The sequence below is a fragment of the Neophocaena asiaeorientalis genome, unplaced genomic scaffold, assembly GCF_003031525.2.
Source record: "Neophocaena asiaeorientalis asiaeorientalis breed wild unplaced genomic scaffold, Neophocaena_asiaeorientalis_V1.1 scaffold523, whole genome shotgun sequence".
Lineage (NCBI taxonomy): Eukaryota > Metazoa > Chordata > Mammalia > Artiodactyla > Phocoenidae > Neophocaena > Neophocaena asiaeorientalis.
The window spans coordinates 2,161,586-2,181,036 of record NW_020175436.1 but is presented as its reverse complement, the minus strand read 5'-3'; the positions used below and the strand labels follow the sequence as shown (position 1 = coordinate 2,181,036).

The 19,451-nt window shown below is 42.4% G+C and overlaps 1 protein-coding gene across 1 annotated transcript in view; it reads left to right on the top strand.

The window, feature by feature from the left end:
- NUGGC (nuclear GTPase, germinal center associated) overlaps positions 1-11,536 on the top strand; it is a 46,110-nt gene extending 34,574 nt beyond the window's left edge. The window contains exons 14-19 of the mRNA XM_024767748.1: positions 1,790-1,947; positions 3,418-3,559; positions 4,750-4,858; positions 5,802-5,938; positions 7,841-7,931; positions 11,357-11,536. Coding sequence (XP_024623516.1) covers positions 1,790-1,947; positions 3,418-3,559; positions 4,750-4,858; positions 5,802-5,938; positions 7,841-7,931; positions 11,357-11,502 — 783 coding nt within the window. The 3' untranslated portion in view covers positions 11,503-11,536. The remainder of the gene's footprint in view (positions 1-1,789; positions 1,948-3,417; positions 3,560-4,749; positions 4,859-5,801; positions 5,939-7,840; positions 7,932-11,356) is intronic.
- Positions 11,537-19,451: the final 7,915 nt, after the last annotated feature.

Sequence of the window (19,451 nt, the reverse complement as noted above, 5' to 3'; positions counted from 1 at the left end):
TTTTTTCACTATGCCATTGCTTTCGAAAGAAATAAAGAGCTAGAAGAAATTAGGAGAGAGTGAAATTGCACACAGGAAAGCATATTGAGGGAACTGTTTGTGCCTTGTGAGGACGCAGGGAAGGGTACGTGCGCAGGGGAAAGAATTGGAATTTAGGATCCGAGGGTCTTGTTTGGAATGCCAGCCCCACCAAACATCCTCTCCGTAGGCCTGGGCAAGGCCCTAAACCCACTTAAGCCTGTTGGGATTTTTCTTCTGTAAAATGGGGATGGTGAACACTTGCCCAATCTATTTCACAGGGCTGATGTAAGTATCAATTAGATACACAGTAAGAAAGCACCCTATAGTCTCTCACTTGTTGTTTTATCTTTTCAAATTGTGGTTTTATCTTTTCATTATTCAATAGTTATATGGGGTTTCTAAGGGATGAGAGATAAGAAATGTGTGTGGCTGTTTAAGCCATGAAGTTTGGGGTAATTTGTTTCATAACGATCGGCAACGAAGTGACCCTGGAGAGAACTGTTTCTATACGATGGTGGAAGATCCCAGATCACAAAAAGTGAATGAGTGGGTGGGTGCTGAGAAGGTGAAGGCATGAGGTGGGGACCAGTCCTCTGAGACAATGTGCTAGTGGAGGAAGAAGCAGCATCAGACACCTTCAGGCTGTCACCAGGGCTTCATCCCAGGAACTGTCCCCGCTCTCCTCAGCCCTTCAATGGCTTCTTTACTCTGTGACTACGGGCACAACCCAGGGCGTTCCTATTTGATAAGCAACTTGCCCTTGCGATCAGATATTTGGGCAGACATGTATATACTAACATCATATCTTTAGGTAACATAGTAAAATAGCCTAAATGTCTAATCATACGAGAATGCTAATGATATGATACATCCATATGACATTACGTGGTTATTCCAATAATTTTTTGGAAGTATTTACAGTGAATTCAGGAAATGTTCATGTTATAATATTAAGCAAAAGTGGCAGAATATTAAAATAGAGATAGGTGATAGATTGATATGGGAAGATAGATATGGATAGATAGATAGAGATAGTGTGATGTCAGTTGTACCACGCTACATGGCCATTCACTGAAAACATATATCATTGATTAATGATCACAAAGACCTGTACTGAAATTTCAGTCAGTGCAAATGTATTTTTTATTCTCTTTACTGAGGATCAATCACGATGTGGCTAAAATTTGTCGTCTCTTACAGCTCTAGCTTCATATTATTTTTTTCTTCCGATGGGTGAGTTTATGTCTCTGGGAGAAAATATTACAAAGAGATACACATCAAGTTACGTTTTATCAAATATGTAATAAAAAGTGTAAAACATCGAGGCTGTGCTCGGAAAACCTAAAACACATACTCGCGGTAGAGTCAGAGCACACTTTCACTTAATAACTGCTCATTTAGCACTTATTTATCAAGCATGACCTATACCAGGACCAGATGGTGAGGACATCACGATGGATGAAACATCGGGCCTGATCTTAACCAGCGGATGGTCCAGTTTAGCAGCCTGATGAGTAAAGAGACAAACGCAAAGCTGTATGTAAGCAGAGAGCAGAGGATGCTTTGGGAACCCAGGGCAGGGGCACCCGCCAACTTGAGGTGTGACTGCTGTCCTCTCTGTGTAGCTTAATAATACATTGAAAGATCATGTCTCTGCTCTTCCCTGTGATTCTTGGTAATGGTGTTTGGCCAAAGGCAGTGCAGCTGTGATCCCGTGAATTCTAGGTAACACGTACTAACTCCACTATCTTATTGTTTAATTATCCAGAGGAGTAGAGGAAACCAGGGTTTTCACCAGACTCTGAAAGCGGTTTGCCTGAAAAACGGTATCTATGCCTCCAGGACTCTTGGGAGAATAGATCTGAACGAAGCCATCACGCAGCCCATCTATGAACAGATTGATCCTGTTTTTGGAGGCATTTTTAGGTAAAGGATCCTTCACTTGGATCCTCTGTGAACAAACATGCGAAGAACGCTCATCTTTAAGAATTTGTACTTTGGATCTGGAAGGGTCCGGAGTAGCTTGCAACTTGAGGAGGAAAACTTAGTCTTTGGCAAAACACAAAAGCCCTAGTTTGGTTTACTTAAAAATTTCCTGTGGTGACCTGGAGTGCAGCTGGAGATGCTGCTTTCAGATTAATTTTATGATTCCCATTATTTTTCAAATATCTCCTACATGCACCGGGGATCTGAGCCCAGGACAGGGGCATTTTGGCTGGAGAGTGTGGAGTTAAGGAAACACACGACCTTTGTAAATTTCCCTGAATGAGAAAAGGAAAAGTGGCTCCCGATGACTCTGCTTGCTTTTGACACACAGCGCGCTCACACAGCGTGGGGTAGGGGGCTTGAACCTTCACAGCGCCCTGTCCTTCCCTCTTTCCTTGACCTCCAATCCTTTTCACCATCCACAGAAACAGTCTCTCGTAATCCCCAGCCTGTCCGCAGTCTCCCTCCTTTGCCCCTGGCATTTCACCTGGCCTACCACCCTCTCCTGTTTGAGCCATTCTACCTTTGCTCGATTCTTACTCAGTGCCTCCACCCCCGTGCCCCCAACCTTCCTTTAAATGTGTTTGGAATCCTGCGATTCTACCTACGCTCACCCACCCCTGTTTTACACATCTGTAGGGTAAACTCCAAATTCCTTGGAACGGCCTTCAAGACATTCCACCTGCTTCCAACTGGCCTTTCCCATCTCTCCCCACCCCCCTGTCAGTGTCAACCCCTGGCTTTAACCAGCCTGAGGACAGCAAAGAGCAGCTGAGATGTACCAGGGACTTGTGCTAAGCACTTTGCATGCATCATGTCATCACATCCTCCCCATAACCCTCTGAGGTGGCTCTGGTCTTCTTACAAGTGAACACACTGCCATTCGGAGGAATCGTATAGTTTCCCCAGGGTCACCCGGCTCATAAGAAGAGAGCTAGGACTTCAAGCCTCTGCCCTCTCCTCTACTCACCTGATGCTTCTTATTCCTGGGATGTCCTGAAACCTAGTTCACTATGTCGTCCCTGTGGAGAATGCCTCCTCCTTCTTTTCACGTCCCTAAATCTTATCCATCTTTTAAGGTGTAGTTCGTCCCACCCTTTCAAGTGGGAACACCTGGGCAGCAGAAAGACTATGAGTTTTGAGGTTAAACAGATCAGTGCCCAAGGTCTGGGCCTGCTACTTACTAGCTGTGTGACTTTGAACACATTAGCTACCATCTCTGAACCTCAGCTTTCTCATCTGTAAAATGGACATCATTGCACGGACTTCATTATAGGAATTTTGTAACTGTTAGATTTCGTCCTCCTTCTCTTAAAAATGAGTAAAAGAATACCAGCTAGTTCCCTCTTTGTTTTCACCCCACAATAGCCACCGTTGTCTCTTAACATTTTATCGTGCTTTCCCCTGTAGGTCTGGGAAGCCCAGTGATGGCTCAGCTCTGATGCCCCACATAGATGCTTTTAAGCGCTCTCTGCAGGAGAAGATGACGGAAATTGGGATAAGAAATGGCTGGAAATATGATAGCTATAAAAAGAGTTTCCTGATCCAGGAGGTAAGATCCTTATAAAGTGAAGGGGGCAGCGAGGTTGGGTAGTGGTTTTCTTCCCAGCAGGATTTTGGAGGTTGCCTGTCTTTTCCCACCTGTTTCCCTGGAGTGTCCAGGGTCTGGGTGGACCTTATAGCAGGCACTGTGGGATACAGAACATAGTGGGATGGGGCAAAGAGAAGCGGTCCTGAGTCTGCTACAGACGTAGCAAGCTTTGTCCCACTGAGAAGAAAGGAAGAGTAAATGCTGAGATTGTCAAGTAGCCCCAGTTCCCAAGAAGAATCTTCAAAGAATCCTAAGAAGTATAAACATTTGAACCCACTTGTAACATTCTCACTGAGTTCTTTATCATTTTTGCCAATATCATGAAGTATTATCCACAGTGGTGAAGTTTAAAGAAGTGTCTTTTTTTGCAGATCGATTTTTAGTTTTGAGGCCTCAAGACTCTTGTCTGTGACTCATTTGCTTAGTCCAGGCTGCCTTAGTCTGTTTGGGCTGCTGTAACAAATACCATAGACCAGGCAGCTTACAAACAGCAGAAATTTTACTTCTCACAGTGCTGGAACTGCAAGTATAAGATCAAGGCGCAGGCAGATTTGGTGTCCGGTTGGGCCTGCTGCCTGGTTCACGGATGGCCATCTTTTTGCTGTGTGCTTACATGGCAGACGGGGCAGAGGAGCTCTCTGGGGTCCTGTCTATAAGGGGAATCATCCCAATTGGGAGGGCTCCCTCCTTAAGACCTAATCACCTCCAAAGGCCCCAATCACCTCCAAAGGCCCCACCTCCTAATGCCATCACATTGGGGTTTAAGATTTCAACAGAAGAATCTGGGGGAAACGTGACTATTCAGTCCACAGCACAGGCCCATCCCAAATTACAGGGTAACACTAGAGAAATCGCCTGTGCCTCCCCCGCCCTCCCCCAAGTGCCCCATCCCAGCAGCTTGCATGCACCCGAGTTCAACTCTGCAAATAGTTATCGAGTTTTCTGAGGTGCCCGGCACTGTGGGAAGCACTTGGGGATATAAAAGTGCTTCAGATAAAGTTCCTGCTTGTGAGGAGTTCACAGTGGCGGAGACGTGTGAACAGCCAACGATAATACAGGGCAGAGGAGGCGGTGGCCGTACACCGGGAACCCCTGCCCTGCTTCTATTAAGGGATTGTCACAAATGGCTTTTTGTTAACGTGGATTCTCAGATAAGCGCCATCCTGGGAGGCCTGGAGGGACACATCCTCAGAAAGAAGAGGAGGATTTATGAGTCTCTCAGCACCTCTGTTCAGAACGACCTGAAGCCCTGTTACGAAGGTGGGCCCCCGAGAGTAATTTTTCCACCTCCTCCGGGGTCTGTCGGCTCCTTTAGCATCCTAGTCTGCTGCTCCCCCTTCAAAGTATTTGTCCTCCTGTGTCCTGAGTCCCCATAACACTCCTGCTCTACAAATTAAAACCAAACAATTGCAAGGGTGTGGGGAGAGGTCAGTCATGACCCATTTCTATCTGTGTGTTTCTAGTTCTTTCTGTCCACCCTTTATCTAGACACCTTGCTTCTCCTCTCCGTGCTGCATCTCAGCTAATTAAACTATAAAATCCATTATCCAATTCTCATCCTTATTTTCTTTAAGTATTTGTAAACTCACTTTCCAACTTTTTCTGGGTTTGGTGGTCCCACTGTTTTTTTTTTTCTGGGGTGGGCGGGTGAGTTTGGAATTTTGGAAGCTTCTGCTTAATTCACTCATTAGATTTTCAACATGAAAATGATCTAAATATTGAGTTAGTGTTTTGTATCATGTTATTCTATTTCCACGGTGTAGAAAATGGTGCTACATGTATGAATATATATAAGTGTATGTATGTAGGTATGTATAATACATATGTGTATGTGTGTATAGTTTGTTTACTTGTCTTTTTTTAATGTGCTTTTTAAATTTATTTTTTATTTTTATTTATTTATTTATTTATTTTTTGCGGTACGCGGGCCTCTCACTGTTGTGGCGTCTCCCGTTGTGGAGCACAGGCTCCGGACGCGCAGGCTCCGTTTTTGCTCAGTAGTTGTGGCGCACGGGCTCAGTTGCTCTGCGGCATGTGGGATCTTCCCAGACCAGGGCTTGAACCCGTGTCCCCTGCACTGGCAGGCAGATTCTTAACCACTGCACCACCAGGGAGGTCCCTGTTTGCTTGTCTATCTTTCTGATGCTAAAGGTCTCTAAGCAAGTCCTTGCTGTGCTGTGACTGTGACTATCATTTTTGCCAGAGGCAGCTCAGATCACGGGCAAAAAAGCATGTGAAAGAATGAAAGATGTCCTCAGAAGAGGGCTGGACCGGCAGGTGGACGAGGGCATGTTCGAACGGGCTCAAGAAAGGATGCAGCACCAATTTCACCAGCTGAAGGTATTTGACATCCATGGTTTGAATTCCAGTCCCAAAGAGGCTCCTGGGGGAGCACAGGAAGCAGGTACAGAAGACAGAAGAAGTAGTAGTTGTTTGGGCCCGAATAGAGCCGGATGCCTTCTCTAGAGAGGGCCCAACCGATGGCCATGATTCTGGGGAGGAGGCCAGCCTCCACTGCCACCACATGCTGGCTCGGGCTTCTCTCTGAGACCGTGGCTTCAGAAATGCAGCCCCTCCAGCTCTCTCCCGCCTCTTTCCTCTTTACTGAGTCATCACTAGGACAACTGTAGTATCTAGAGGGGATACTAAGCTCTTCACAAACATGAGTTCATTGAATCCCCAGCAACTCTGTGAAGTATACTCTTATTGTTCCCATTTTACAGATGAGAAAACGGAGGCAAAGAGAGGTGTATCAAGAGGTCACACAGCTAGTAAGTTACAGAGCGGGGATTTGGGACCAGGTAACCTGGCTCCAGCAATAGCATAATCTTAAGACAGATTTTTTTTTTTAAATGAGGGAAAATGACTTGTCTACATAAAATACCAATAGATAAGTGCCAGTCAACTACTATAGGTCAGTCTGTTACAGTCCCTGGCATAGATTTAGGTGTGACGCTGTCTATCTCAGAAGACAGTTCCTAACAGTTTCCTCATCACCCCCCCACCCCAGGCCCCAAGCCAATAGGGTTTCCAAATTCATCAGCCTCAGTCCAGGCTTAGCTGACTCTCCCCCAACCTCCTGAGGACCTCGGCTCCTTGCTATTTCCGTCCACCTCTGAACCAGCCTGCTTCCTGAAACCTGCTTCCGCACAGTCTCCTCTCCCCGCATCACCACGGTTATGGAAAATACATTTCTCCACAATACAAGGCATGTAATATCTCTTGGACCAGGCTAAGAGGTATCTCATTTACCAGGCGTGGTTTAGTTTCCATCATTTAACATATTACCACCGACTACAAATACCTGCAGAAAATTTGCCAAACTCTACAGCTGCCAATCCCCACTGAATGTATAAAAACCGGCCCTTAAGGTGCCCAAGAAAACAATTCCACGGAAAAATGATTAGCACGTTGAGCATGTACAAATGTATCTTAAGTGACAGCCATGCAGGAAAGTGAAACTGGGCAAGACCACAGAGGGTTCCCATTCTCTGATCTGACAAACAAGGAAGCTGAGGCCAAGGGCATGATGTACTAGAACAAGGTTCACAGATGCAGCCGAGATTAGAGCTTTGGGTTCCCAGCCTGGTGCATTGAAGAAAAGACCATAAGACTTGGAGTCAGGAGATGCAGGTTCAAAACTAGGCTCTGTCAGGCTAGTGGAGAGTCCAGTGTTTTTCAATGGGAGGCAAGAGATGCTTAGAAGAGGAAAACTGGTTTAGTTGATAGAACGACTGAGAGTAGCAAGAAGACATTTCTCAGGTAGTCGGAAAGTTATATATTAATGGTGTATTATGAAATGCAGGAGGTCAACAAACATTTACGCAGTGACTAAACGCATGATAGGACAATGGGACGGTGACCCTCTCTTTGCCTCTTCTTCTGTCTCTGCGGTGGCTGTTCTCCCCCCACCACGCCTCTGTGCCTCCTCGTTACTCCTGATTTGGTCATTCAGCATCAGAGGTACAATTTCCACGAGTCTAGGAAAGGAGATACAAAGGCAGATGGGACCCCTCAGAAATGTTGTCCTGATGACTCTGGTCACCCAGGGTATTCTCAAGCGGTCCACCCTTGGACCTGACTTTGAAAAATGTGCCAAAATGCAAACTTTGAAAAAGTTGCCAAAAGACAACCCCAGTCGCTAACACTCTCTGGCTGGGGGATTGGGTGGGGTCCCTTTCATGAGATTCCTTTCCCTTAGGCTGTGCCCTCCTAACAGAATGACCGTCCTTTGTCGTGTAGAATGGAATCACGGAGAAGGTGAAGGGCAGCGTCACCACCATGCTGACACTTGCTTGGTCCCAGGGGGATGGGCTCTACAAGGAGCTTGCAGGTAAATACATACAACCTTTGCATAAAGGGTGATGATGCCACACCCCTACCCCCCAAACTGTGGTTGCTCTTTGCTGGATTTAAAGAAATTAAGTTAGGAAGAATTTCTAGGGCAAGGGATGGAGATGATAAGAACATGACTGCCCCCTCCTTTGCTGAGCACCCAGCTGAGACCAAGCATTATATTCGGGTTTTGTGTACAACAGTCTCACCACATTCTTACATTCCCCCTCAGGGGCAGGCATTCTTGCTCCATTCTGCAGATGCAGAAACTTAGATAATGTGCTGAGGATCCATAGCTGGAAAGCGGCAAAGTCAAATCCATACCCCTGTCCTGGTGTCTCCATAAACCCATTCTTTTAGATTGATCTCTTCCCATGAGAAGCCTCATTTTCTGGTTGTGGTGGAGAAAGTTTGTTTTCATCCACCAGGAAGCTGGGGATGCAGCACCAGGGGCATGTGGTACAGGCAACCATCTCCCCTTCACACCATGGGCTCCACCAGGTCCCCTGGTGTAAACTGGAAAGTGTAAACTGGTGCAAACAGCGACTGGGCAACTTCTAGCAAAATTAAAAACGTGCACATCCTTTGGCCCAGCAATCCTTCTTCTAGGCATTTATCCTCTGATATCCTCATACATGGCAGAGTGGCACGTGCACCAGGTTATTCAGGGCAGCATTGTTCATGGTGTCAAGACCTCAAAGATCCATCCAGAGACTTAGGGGTCGCGATGGTTAAGCTCACTTAGCTACACCACTAGTAGAGGACCTTGCAACTGGTTAAAAAAAAAAAAGCAGCTTTATATGTAGCTGTAAGAAACAAGCTCCAAGGTATATAGTAAAGTAAAAAAAAAAAAAAGCATGTAATATGTTGCCATTTGTGAGAGAAAAAAAAGGAAAAGCATATGTCCATGTCTGTATATGCAGAAAAATCTCCATGGGATACACAGCAACTGGTCACACTGGTTGTCTCTAAGGATGGGAACTGGAGGCTGGAGAATGGGGAGGGCAGAGACTCGCTTTGCACTGGGTCTTTTAGGTTTTAAACTATGTGCACAGTTGCCTGCTTGGGAAAAAAAAGAGCTGCTGCCTTTGGTGAGTCCATCAGGGTGAAAGTGGTCAGGGCTATTTCCAAAGAAAAAGCCACAATTTCCGCTTCTAAAGATCTGTCCTGCACTTAACGTATTTCTTTGGAAATCATCGTTCTCTCCGAATTCTGGCTGGTGAGACGGCCATCTAACCTGTTCCTAGTGGTCTCTGGGAAGGAGCTACGACACCCTTGCACTGCAATTTATCGGTCTTTCCCATGACCATCTGTCTTGAACCTGTTTTAAGATTAGAGTCACCCAATCGTGTCTTCTTTTAAGAACCCCCCACCCCGCCCCGCTCGAAGTGGTCAAAGGTCTTCCGACTCTCCAGGTCTCACAGACAGAATATGCTCCCCTGAGTTTGATGTAAATTACTCTTTGCCATAATTTAAGACCGTCTCCTTTTCTTCCCATCACCAGCGAATATACACTATGTAGGGAGTACTGTGCCAGGTACCAAAGAGGTCTGAAACAGTGCCTGCTCTGAGTCTTAGCTGGTTGTTAAGACAAGATGTGCAAGCCTGTAAATCACAGTAGCAGATCATATGCATTCAGTCTCCAAGAAACCACAGCCCCCTCCTAGGCGCTGGGCAGTGTTCTAGGTACTGAGGATACAGCAGTGACCAATACAGACAAAAATCTCCACCTTCATGGAGCTTATAGCCCAGAGGGCAGAAGGTAGGCAGGAAGCAGAATAAATAAAGTGTGTGGCAAGCCGAAGAGCGATACATGCTATGGAGAAAAATAAAGCAGGGAAGGAGAGAGAGAGGTCCCGGAGGAGGGGCCAGGGTGGCCAGGGAAGGTCTCACTGGAAATGTGACATTTATACAAAAACCTGAGGGAGGGGATGCACTTGGGCGCCAGACTGTTATTCCCACAGTGCAGAAGACAGTGGTTATTCAGGGCTGGGACACTGGGGTAGCTTCAAGTAAGCTGGGCCCTAGAATGGAGCCTGGAAGGATAAATACGATTTAAGAGGCAGTGAGGAAATGGGAGACCTTCTAGACTCAGGAGAAAGACAAATAGACTCAGGGTTCTGACTCCCTTCTTTTTTTTTTTTTTTTTTTTGTGGTACGCGGGCCTCTCACTGCTGTGGCCTCTCCCGTTGCGGAGCACAGGCTCCGGACGCGCAGGCTCAGTGGCCACGGCTCACGGGCGCAGCCGCTCCGCGGCATGTGGGATCTTCCCGGACCGGGGCACGAACCCGCGTCCCCTGCATCAGCAGGCGGACTCTCAACCACTGCGCCACCAGGGAAGCCCCTGACTCCCTTCTTGGTCAAGGTCTTGGCTCCCCATCACTGTCCAGCTCAGGGTGGGTGGGTCTGAGTCATGATGCGGGGCATATAGAGCCAAGGGCGATGGAGAGGCTTTCGGGAGCAATGCCAGAGCCAACCCCAAGGTCAGTCTGAAGTGTCCCTTCAAAGAGGACTGTGTTTGTCAGGGTTCTCCAAAGAAACAGAACCAATAGAATGTATACATATGTCCATACATAGAGAGAGAAAGAGATCATTTTAAGGGATTGGCTCATGCAACTATGGCAGTTTTGTGCGTCCAAAATCTGATAAGGGAGGCCAGGAGGCGGGAGATACAAGAAAGACTTGCAGTTCAAGTCCAAAAGCAGTCTGCTGGAGAATTAATTCCCTCTTGCTCAGGGGAGACCAGCCTTTTGTTTTAGTCAGATCTTCATCTGATTAGATGAGGCCCACCCACATTGTGGAGGGCAATCTGCTTTACTCAGAGTCCACTGATTTAAATGTAAAACTCATCCAAAAATATACTGACAGAAACATCCAGAATAATGTCTGACCAAATATCTGGGCACCACAGCTCAGACAAGTGGACACATAAAATTAACCATCAAAAGGATACCATTTGATTGCAGATCATGGGCTAAGAGCCTGAGATGCCAAAAGTAAGAGCAGATTCCCTTAGAACGGGCACAGCTGTGGGGAGAGAGATCGGAAAAGGAGAGAGATGCCTGGAAAAGACTTGGGGGAGGTTTTGTGTGGGGTGTGCTTTGTATCTCCTTCCACTGAGCACTTATGAGGCCTTTGTAAAGACTCAGTGATTTCCCAGACCTTTTTTATGGGCAGGTTTGTGTTTATTTTCAAGGTGCCCCCTATGCTGAGATAAGCCTTAAGATAAGAGCAAGAATGCCTGGTTTAATCGAGCTATTTATAAAACATATTGACTGAACTGTCTGATCTCTAAGCTCCATTCTCAAGCTTAGATTCTGGGACAGGTGACAGAGGTCAGAACAGGATTCTCGGGGGATTTGCTTTCTGGGGACGTTTCTGAAAAGGACTAACTCCTAATGCTTACTTTCTGCTCTTCTGTAGATGTCAAAAGTGAATGCAAGGAGATGGAGAAGCTGCACAGGAGCCTGAGGGAGGTTGCTGAGAATGCACTGCTGCGTAGGGGCATGCAAGATTTCCTTCTGAGAATGTCCCCTAGCAAATCTGGCCCCCCCAAAACATGGATTTAATTCTTGGGGCTTAGCACCATGGAATACAAACCTGGAGGCAAATAATCAGATTTACTACTGTTTGTTAAAACCTAATAAAGAACACCTCCCAATTTTGGGGGCTTTATAGACAACTCAGTATATTGTTACTTCTATCATAAGCTGAGTATGAAGCAACCGTCACAGACATAGAAAACAAACTTATGGTTACCAAAGGGGAAATGGGGTAGGGAGGGATACATCAGGAGTTTGAGATTAGCAGGTACAAAGTACTAGATGTAAAAAGGATAAACAACAAGGTCCTACTGTATAGTACAGGGAGCTATATTCAATATCTTGTAATAAACTATAATGGAAAGAATATGGAAAAAAATATATATATAACTGAATTGCTTTACTGTACACCAGAAACTAACAAAACATTGTATATCAACTATAGTTTAATAAAAAGCAAACACCAAAAATAAACATTGAAAAACTTAAATATAGTGGGAAAAAATTGCAAAATAAAGCTTTAGGGACCCAGTTCTATTTGCCCTTTTAATACTGATGAGACTTTTGGGTAAGGAGGTAACATTGTGCCATGGAAACAACATGGGTTGTTCTGTGGGTTGAGAGCCAGACAGATAAGAGACCTGGCTTTACCACTTCTCAGGATTGTTATCTAAAATGAGCACTTCTCAAACATTTTGATCTCAGGACCCCACTCTTAAAAATTATCGAGAACCTTAAAGAGCTTTTTTGATGTGGGTTATATCGGTTGATATATACTGTACTCAAAGTTAAAACCAAAAAAAATTGTAAATAATTATTTACTAATTCATTTTAAAATGACAATAATAAACCTGCTACCTGCTTTCATAAATAACATATTTTTATGAAAAAAAGTTTTCAAAAAAATTTAGTGAAGAAGAGTGACATTATTTTACACTTTTGCAAATCGCTTTATTCTCTGGCTTAATAGAAGACAGCTGGATTCCCTTATCTGTCTCTGCATTCAATCTGTTGCAATCTTTTTGGACAATGAATATGAAAAAAATACAGTCTCACAGATACAGAGGTGGAATACGGAAGAGTCTTTTAATAGACTCTTAGGTCATTTCTGGATATCTTCTTTGAAACTACAGTCTCGACAAGTGGTAGTTTCTTAAAGGTTAGTTGCAGTGTGGAATCTGAAATCATACAGGTGAATTTTTTTTATATCCTGTTACATTAAAATACATTTCTATCTCATATTCTGAATGTATCTTTTACCAATTGTGGTGTCAGGCATTGGTCATTTTGAAAAAATTCATTCACTGGGTTAAGCAGATCTTCCAAATGTTGACATTTCACTATATAATACTAAAAATCATATTTGTTGATATCTCCACCAACTTCACCAGGAAAGTTTTGAAGTATTGGGAATCTGTCAAGCTCGTGGTGGAAGATACAAGTTTTATAAATATCCATTTTCCCCTAAAAGTTCAACTTATCATTGGCCACAAATACTGTCAGTTGTTTTCTTTGAAGTGATAGTTTCATTTTGTTCATTTTCGAGAAAATGTCCACCATATAACTAAGTATGATTAACCATAGTTTGTCTGTCAAATGCCGTTTCAAACAAAAATGATGTTCCATGAAAATACTGTCAAGTTCAACTCACAACTGAGCCATACAAGTGCTTTTCTTTGAGGCAGTAGAAGGGCTTTAAGTGTACTCCCCATTCTGTCACATAAATTGGCATCTACTTAAGGGTCAATAATGAATAGAATTAATAACATAATATTTCACTAAGAACATTTGAAAGTGAAACTGGCCTTTTTTTTTTAACTGCAAGTGCAGAGTAGTGAGAAATACAATAGTTACTAGAATAGTTTGGTGGCATTGCCTTGGTTTACGCTAAGGTGCAAGTGGTTTTACCACCTCTGTTTTTAAACCTTCCATGTAAGGGTCAACGTGGTAAAAAGAAAAAGGCAAAAAAGGTCCTAATTCTAGTATAAAAATAGTTTGACCTACCAGACCCCAGAAGTATTTCAAGAACCCCCGAGAATCACAAATCATTTAAACTCCCTCAGCTTCAGGCTGTTTATCTCTAAAATATGAAAACAGTAATACCTACCTTGAAACTACTAGGGGTGTCAGGAAGTTTAAAATAATGCTTTCAAGAATGCTTCTGACACACTCAAAAGTACTCAAGAGTACTTGATAAATGGTTATTATTTGGGGGCAGAACAGAAGTGGCATGGTTTAATGGCTTGTTTATTGGGATACTTGGCTAATCCCAGCTCTTCCCACTACTAATATGACTTTTGACAATTCCTTAACATCTCTCAGATTTCATTTTCTCATATACCAAATGAGGGAGATGAACTGGATGGTTTTTAAATCTTTTGCGTCTTTAAAATTCTAGAATTTTAAAATTCTTCCCTGATTTTGGTGGGTTTTTTTTCCCCTGAGTAAGAGAAAAATTGATTCATCCATGTAGGTGGGTCTCAGTGCTTCCTTTTCATTTAAAAATTCTAAACACATACAGTTCCATTGCAGTTTGCATAGTTTCACTTTTTATATTTCAAGTGAGGAATGTGGATGACTTCTACTTCCAGTCATGCTTGAGTAACAGGGACCAGATTTACCCTCTGGCCTTAAGCCACTAAAAAAAAACAACCAAGCAAGATTTATGAAACAACGGTTTTCAGGTAGGAGAAAATAATAGTGCGGGACAAGGATCCCTGCCAGAAGGGAGACGGAAAAGGTGAGCCCTACAATTGCCCATTCTGCTGCCTGAATAGAGTTTCCAGGCCACAATACAGGAAGACAGAACCCAGACAGAGCCTCAGGTCTCTCTGAGTTGAGACAGAGTTCAGAGTTCGGCGAGTCCAAGGTGGCTAGAATTCACAGGGTGAGTACCACGAAGAAAAGAGATGTACAGAGAGAAAGCTCCAGAGGTATGAAGCAGGTTTCCCTTGAATCTTAACTGAGTACTGACTAGCACATGCAACTGCCCAGAAAGAACCACTGGAAAGGAGCAGCCAGAAAAATACCTAAATCTCACATCAAGCTAGGGGCAGCCTTGGTGGAAAGACCTTCATACACATGGGGTGTCAAGTAGAGTTCTCAGAAGAATATTGCCTTAATATTGGGGCCAAAATAGTCCCAGATTAAAGGTTGCTGTGCAGCCCCCTAACAAAGTTTAAAAACAAGCTTCAGAAGGATCAAACTGTTTTCAAAAAACTGTATCCCAAAACAAAACATAATAACATTTAAAGGAATAAAAAAATTCCAGTGCCCAACAATGGAAATTTCACAAGGTATGACATCAAAACAAAAATTACCAGGTACTCAAGGAGGCAGGGAAATATGATCCACAGTGAAGAGAAAAATCAGTAGAAGCAGACCCAGAAATGACTCAGGTGACAGAATTAGTAGACAAGGATATTAAAATGGCTATTATAAATTTACTCCAAATGCTCAAGAAGATAGGATAAAAGATAAACACAATGAGGAGAGAAACGAAAGAAATGAAAAAGACCCAAACTGGACTTCTCGAGATAAAAAAAATTTAATGTTCAGCTGGAATTAACAGCAGGATAGATGTTGTTTAAAAAAAAGATTACTTTTTTAAAAAGGTGAATATGTGAGGTGATGGATGTGCTAGTTAATTAACTTGATGGGGGAAATCCTTTTACAATGTATATGTATATCAAATCATACCAAATCATCATGTTGTACTCTTTAAATATCTTACAATTTTGTCAATTTTACCTCAATAAAGCTGAAAAAAAAGAGAAAAGAAGAGTGAGCCTGAAGACAGCATATCAGAATACAGTCAAAATGAAACACAGAGAGGAAAAAAAACTGAAGGAAAATAAAGAACAGAGTATCAGTGAATTACGAGACATCATAAAACAACCTAAAATATGTGTTACTGGAATCACAGAAGGATAGGAAAGAGATGCAGATATGGAAAAAAAAAACATTTAAAAGCACAATGGCTGAGAATTTCCCAAACCTTATAGAAACTATAAAGTTAAAGATTCAAGATGCTCAGTGAAACCCAAGCACAAGAAAACAGGAAAATCTCACCAAGACACACCATAAAAAAATTGCTAAAAACCAGTGATGAAGAGAAAATCATAAAGCCAGTGAGGGGGGGAAGATATTATACACAGAGGAATAAAGATAAGAATGACAGCAGACTTCTCATCAAAGGCAATGCAATCCAGAAGAGAGAGAAATGATCTCTTTAAAGACTGAAAGGACAAACAAAACAAAACCATTAACCGAGAATTCTACACCCACCAAAAACATTTTTCAAAAGCCAGGTGATACAGACTGTCAGACATACAAAAGCTGAATGAATTCATTACCAGAAGATTCATATTATAAGAAATGTTAATAGATAACTAATAAGAACCTACTGTATAGCACAGGGAACCCTACTCAATACTCTGTAATGACCTGTATGGGAAAAAATATCTAAAAAAGAGTGGGTATATGTATATGTATAACTGATTCACTTTGCAGTACAGCAGAAATGAACACAACATTGTAAATCAACTATACTCCAATAAAAATTAATTTTAAAAAAGAAGACTTCCCTGGTGGTGCAGTGGTTAAGAGCCCACCTGCCAATGCAGGGGACATGGGTTCGATCCCTCGTCTGGGAAGATCCCACATGCCGCAGAACAACTAAGCCTGTGTGCCACAACTACTGAGCCTGCGCTCTAGAGCCCATGAGCCACAATTACTGAGCCCCCGTGCCACAACTACTGAAGTCCACGTGCCTAGAGCCCATGCTCCACAACGAGAGAAGCCACCACAATGAGAAGCCTGCGCACTGAAACGAACAGTAGCCCCCCCACTCACTGCAACTAGAGAAAGCCCGTGTGCAGCAATGAAGACCCAAAGCAGCCAAAAATAAACAAATAAAATAAATACATTTAAAAAAAAGAAATATTAAAGAATGTCCTTCATTCAGAAGGATAATGGTACCAGATGGAATTTTTGATCCTCATAGAGAAATGAAGTACACTGAAATAGTAAATGTGTGGGTAAATATATAAGACTTTATCACTTTCCTTTCATCTCTGAAAGATTTAAAATATTGTTTAAAGCAAAAAGAACAACAATGTACCACAGGGCTTATAACATGTAGAAGTAAAATGTATCAGTATGACAACAGCACAAGGCCAGGAAAGGAGAAATGGAATATATTGTAAGGATTTTATATCGAAAGTGATATAATATTACTTGAAGATAGAGTGTGATAAGTTAAAGATGTATACTATAAACTCAAGAGTAATTACTAGAAACACAGAAGAAAGATATATCTAATAAGCCGCTAAAGGCAGTAAAATGGAATATTAAAAATACTTGAATAATCCTAAAAAAGGCAGGAAAAGGACCAAAGGAACAAATAAAAGATGGTAAAATAGAAACATATAGCCAGATGGTAGATTTAAACCCAACCATATAAATAATTACATTAAATGTAAATGACCTAAAACACTAATTAAAAGGCAGATATTATCAGATTAGATTGAAAAAAGCAAGACCCAACTATGTGTTGCCTACAAGAAACACACTTTATTTATTTTATTACTCACTAGATTACTGATTTATTAAAAAAGATACAAATCAATAGCCAAATGAAGAGATATATAGGGCAAGGTCCTGAATAATGGAGCTTATGTCCTTGTAGGGCATGGGGCCTGGCATGGTGGCAAGTGGAAGTATGATTCGCCATCATGAAGCTCTCAGAAAGGGGAAGAAACCCACTTTAAATATAAAGACACAAGTAGGTTGAAAGTAAAAAGATAGAAAATATATACTTCAAATCCTAACATAAAGTTAGAGTTGCTATATTAATATCAGACAAAGTATTGATTTCAGGGATAAAGAGAGTCATTGAACAGTGACATAATGGCTAATTCATCAAGAGTATATAACAATCCTAATTGTACACCACAAACAGTTTCAAAGTACATGAAGCAAAAGCTGATAGACCTCAAAGGAGAAAAAGCCAAATCCACAATTACAGTTAGATATTTCAATACCCCCTCTTGTTAGCTGATAGAACAAGTAGAGAAACTCAGAAACGATACAGAATACTTGAATAACGTATCAACCAACATTATAAATTGATATTTATAGAACACTCTACTCAACGGCATCAGAGTACACATTCATTTTGGTGTACTTGGAACATTTACCGAGATAGACCCTATCCTGATCCACAAAACAAGTCCCAATAAGTTTTAAAGTATTGAAATCATACAGAGTTTATTCCCTGACCACAGTGGAATTAAATTAGAAATCAATAACAGAAAGAAATCTGGAAAATCTCCAAATATTTGGAAAGTAAACAACACACTTCTAAATAACCCCTGTGCAAAGTGAGGTCTGCAGACTAACATCTTGTTGGATTTATATCTCTCTCCTCCAAATCTTAGTTTTTCCCAAATAAAATTACCTCATTGCTAACAGGAGGTGTAGAGTTGACTGCAGCCAAAGCTTAGTAAGTTAGTCGGAGCTGGCCCTGGCAGTGGGGCTGTTTGTTAACTGCCTGAAGAACATAACCGAAAGCTGCCTGTTAGGAAGGCACTTAGCTGGCAGAGCAGAACAAATGGAGAAGAAGCTGGGGCAGAGTTTTGAGTCCTGGCTGATGCTAACAAGAATCCAGGAGAGAAGATCAGAACAGATGCCAGAAAGAACGGGAAAGCTTATACAAAGCTTGCACACGAAGGGTGGAATCAAGAGGAATACAGGAGATTCAGGAACAAGAGCTGCTGGTTCAGGTGGTCGATGTCGGGAGCAAGAGTCTTTCATTTGCACCGGTCAGAATGGACATGATTAAAAAGTCTACAAACAATAAATGCTGGAGAGGGTGTAGAGAAAAGCGAACCACCCTACACTATTGGTGAGAATGTAAATTGGTGCAGCCATTATGGAGAACAGTATGGAGGTTCCTTAAAAAACTAAAAATAGAGTTGCCAAATGATCCAGCAATCCCAATTCTGGGCATATATCCAGAAAAAATGAAAACCTTAATTCTAAAAGATACATGCACCCCCCCAATGTTCGTAGCAGCATTATTTACAATAGCCAAGCCATGGAAGCAGCCTAAATGTCCATCAACAGATGAACGGATAAAGAAGATGTGGTATATATATACAATGGAATACTACTCAGCCATAAAAAACAATGAAATAATGTCACTTATAGCAACATGGATGGACCTAGAGATTATCATACTAAGTGAAGTAAGTCAGAAAGAGAAAGACAAATGCCATATGATATCATTTATATGTGGAATCTAAAATATGAAACAGGGACTTCACTGGTGGCACAGTGGTTAAGAATCTGCCTGCCAATGCAGGGGACATGGGTTCAAGCACTAGTCCGGGAAGATCCCACATGCTGTGGAGCAACTAAGCCCATGAGCCACAACTACTAAAGCCTACACGCCTAGAGCCCATGCTCCGCAACAAGAGAAGCCACCACAATGAGAAGCCCATGCACCACAATGAAGAGTAGCCCCGTTCGCCACAACGAGAAAAAGCCCGCACGCAGCAGTGAAGTTCCAACGCAGCCATAAATAAATAAATAAGACACAAATGAACCTATCTTTGAAACAGAATCACAGACATAGAGAACAGACTGGTGGTTGTAAGGGAGGAAAGGGGTTGGGAGAGGGATAAATTAAGAGTTTGGGGTTAGCGGATACACACTATACTATATATAAAATAAACAAAAAAAGGACCTATTATATAGCACAGAGAACTATATTCAATATCCTGTAATAAACCATAATGGAAAAGAATATGAAAAAAGAATATATATATGTATAAATGAATCACTGTGCTGTACACCAGAAACAAACACAACATTGTAAATCAACTATACTTCAATTAAAAAAAAAAAAGAGTCTTTCATTTGGTCCTTAGTCTAGCCCATGGGCTCCATCAAGGTTGTAAGTCACAGCTGAT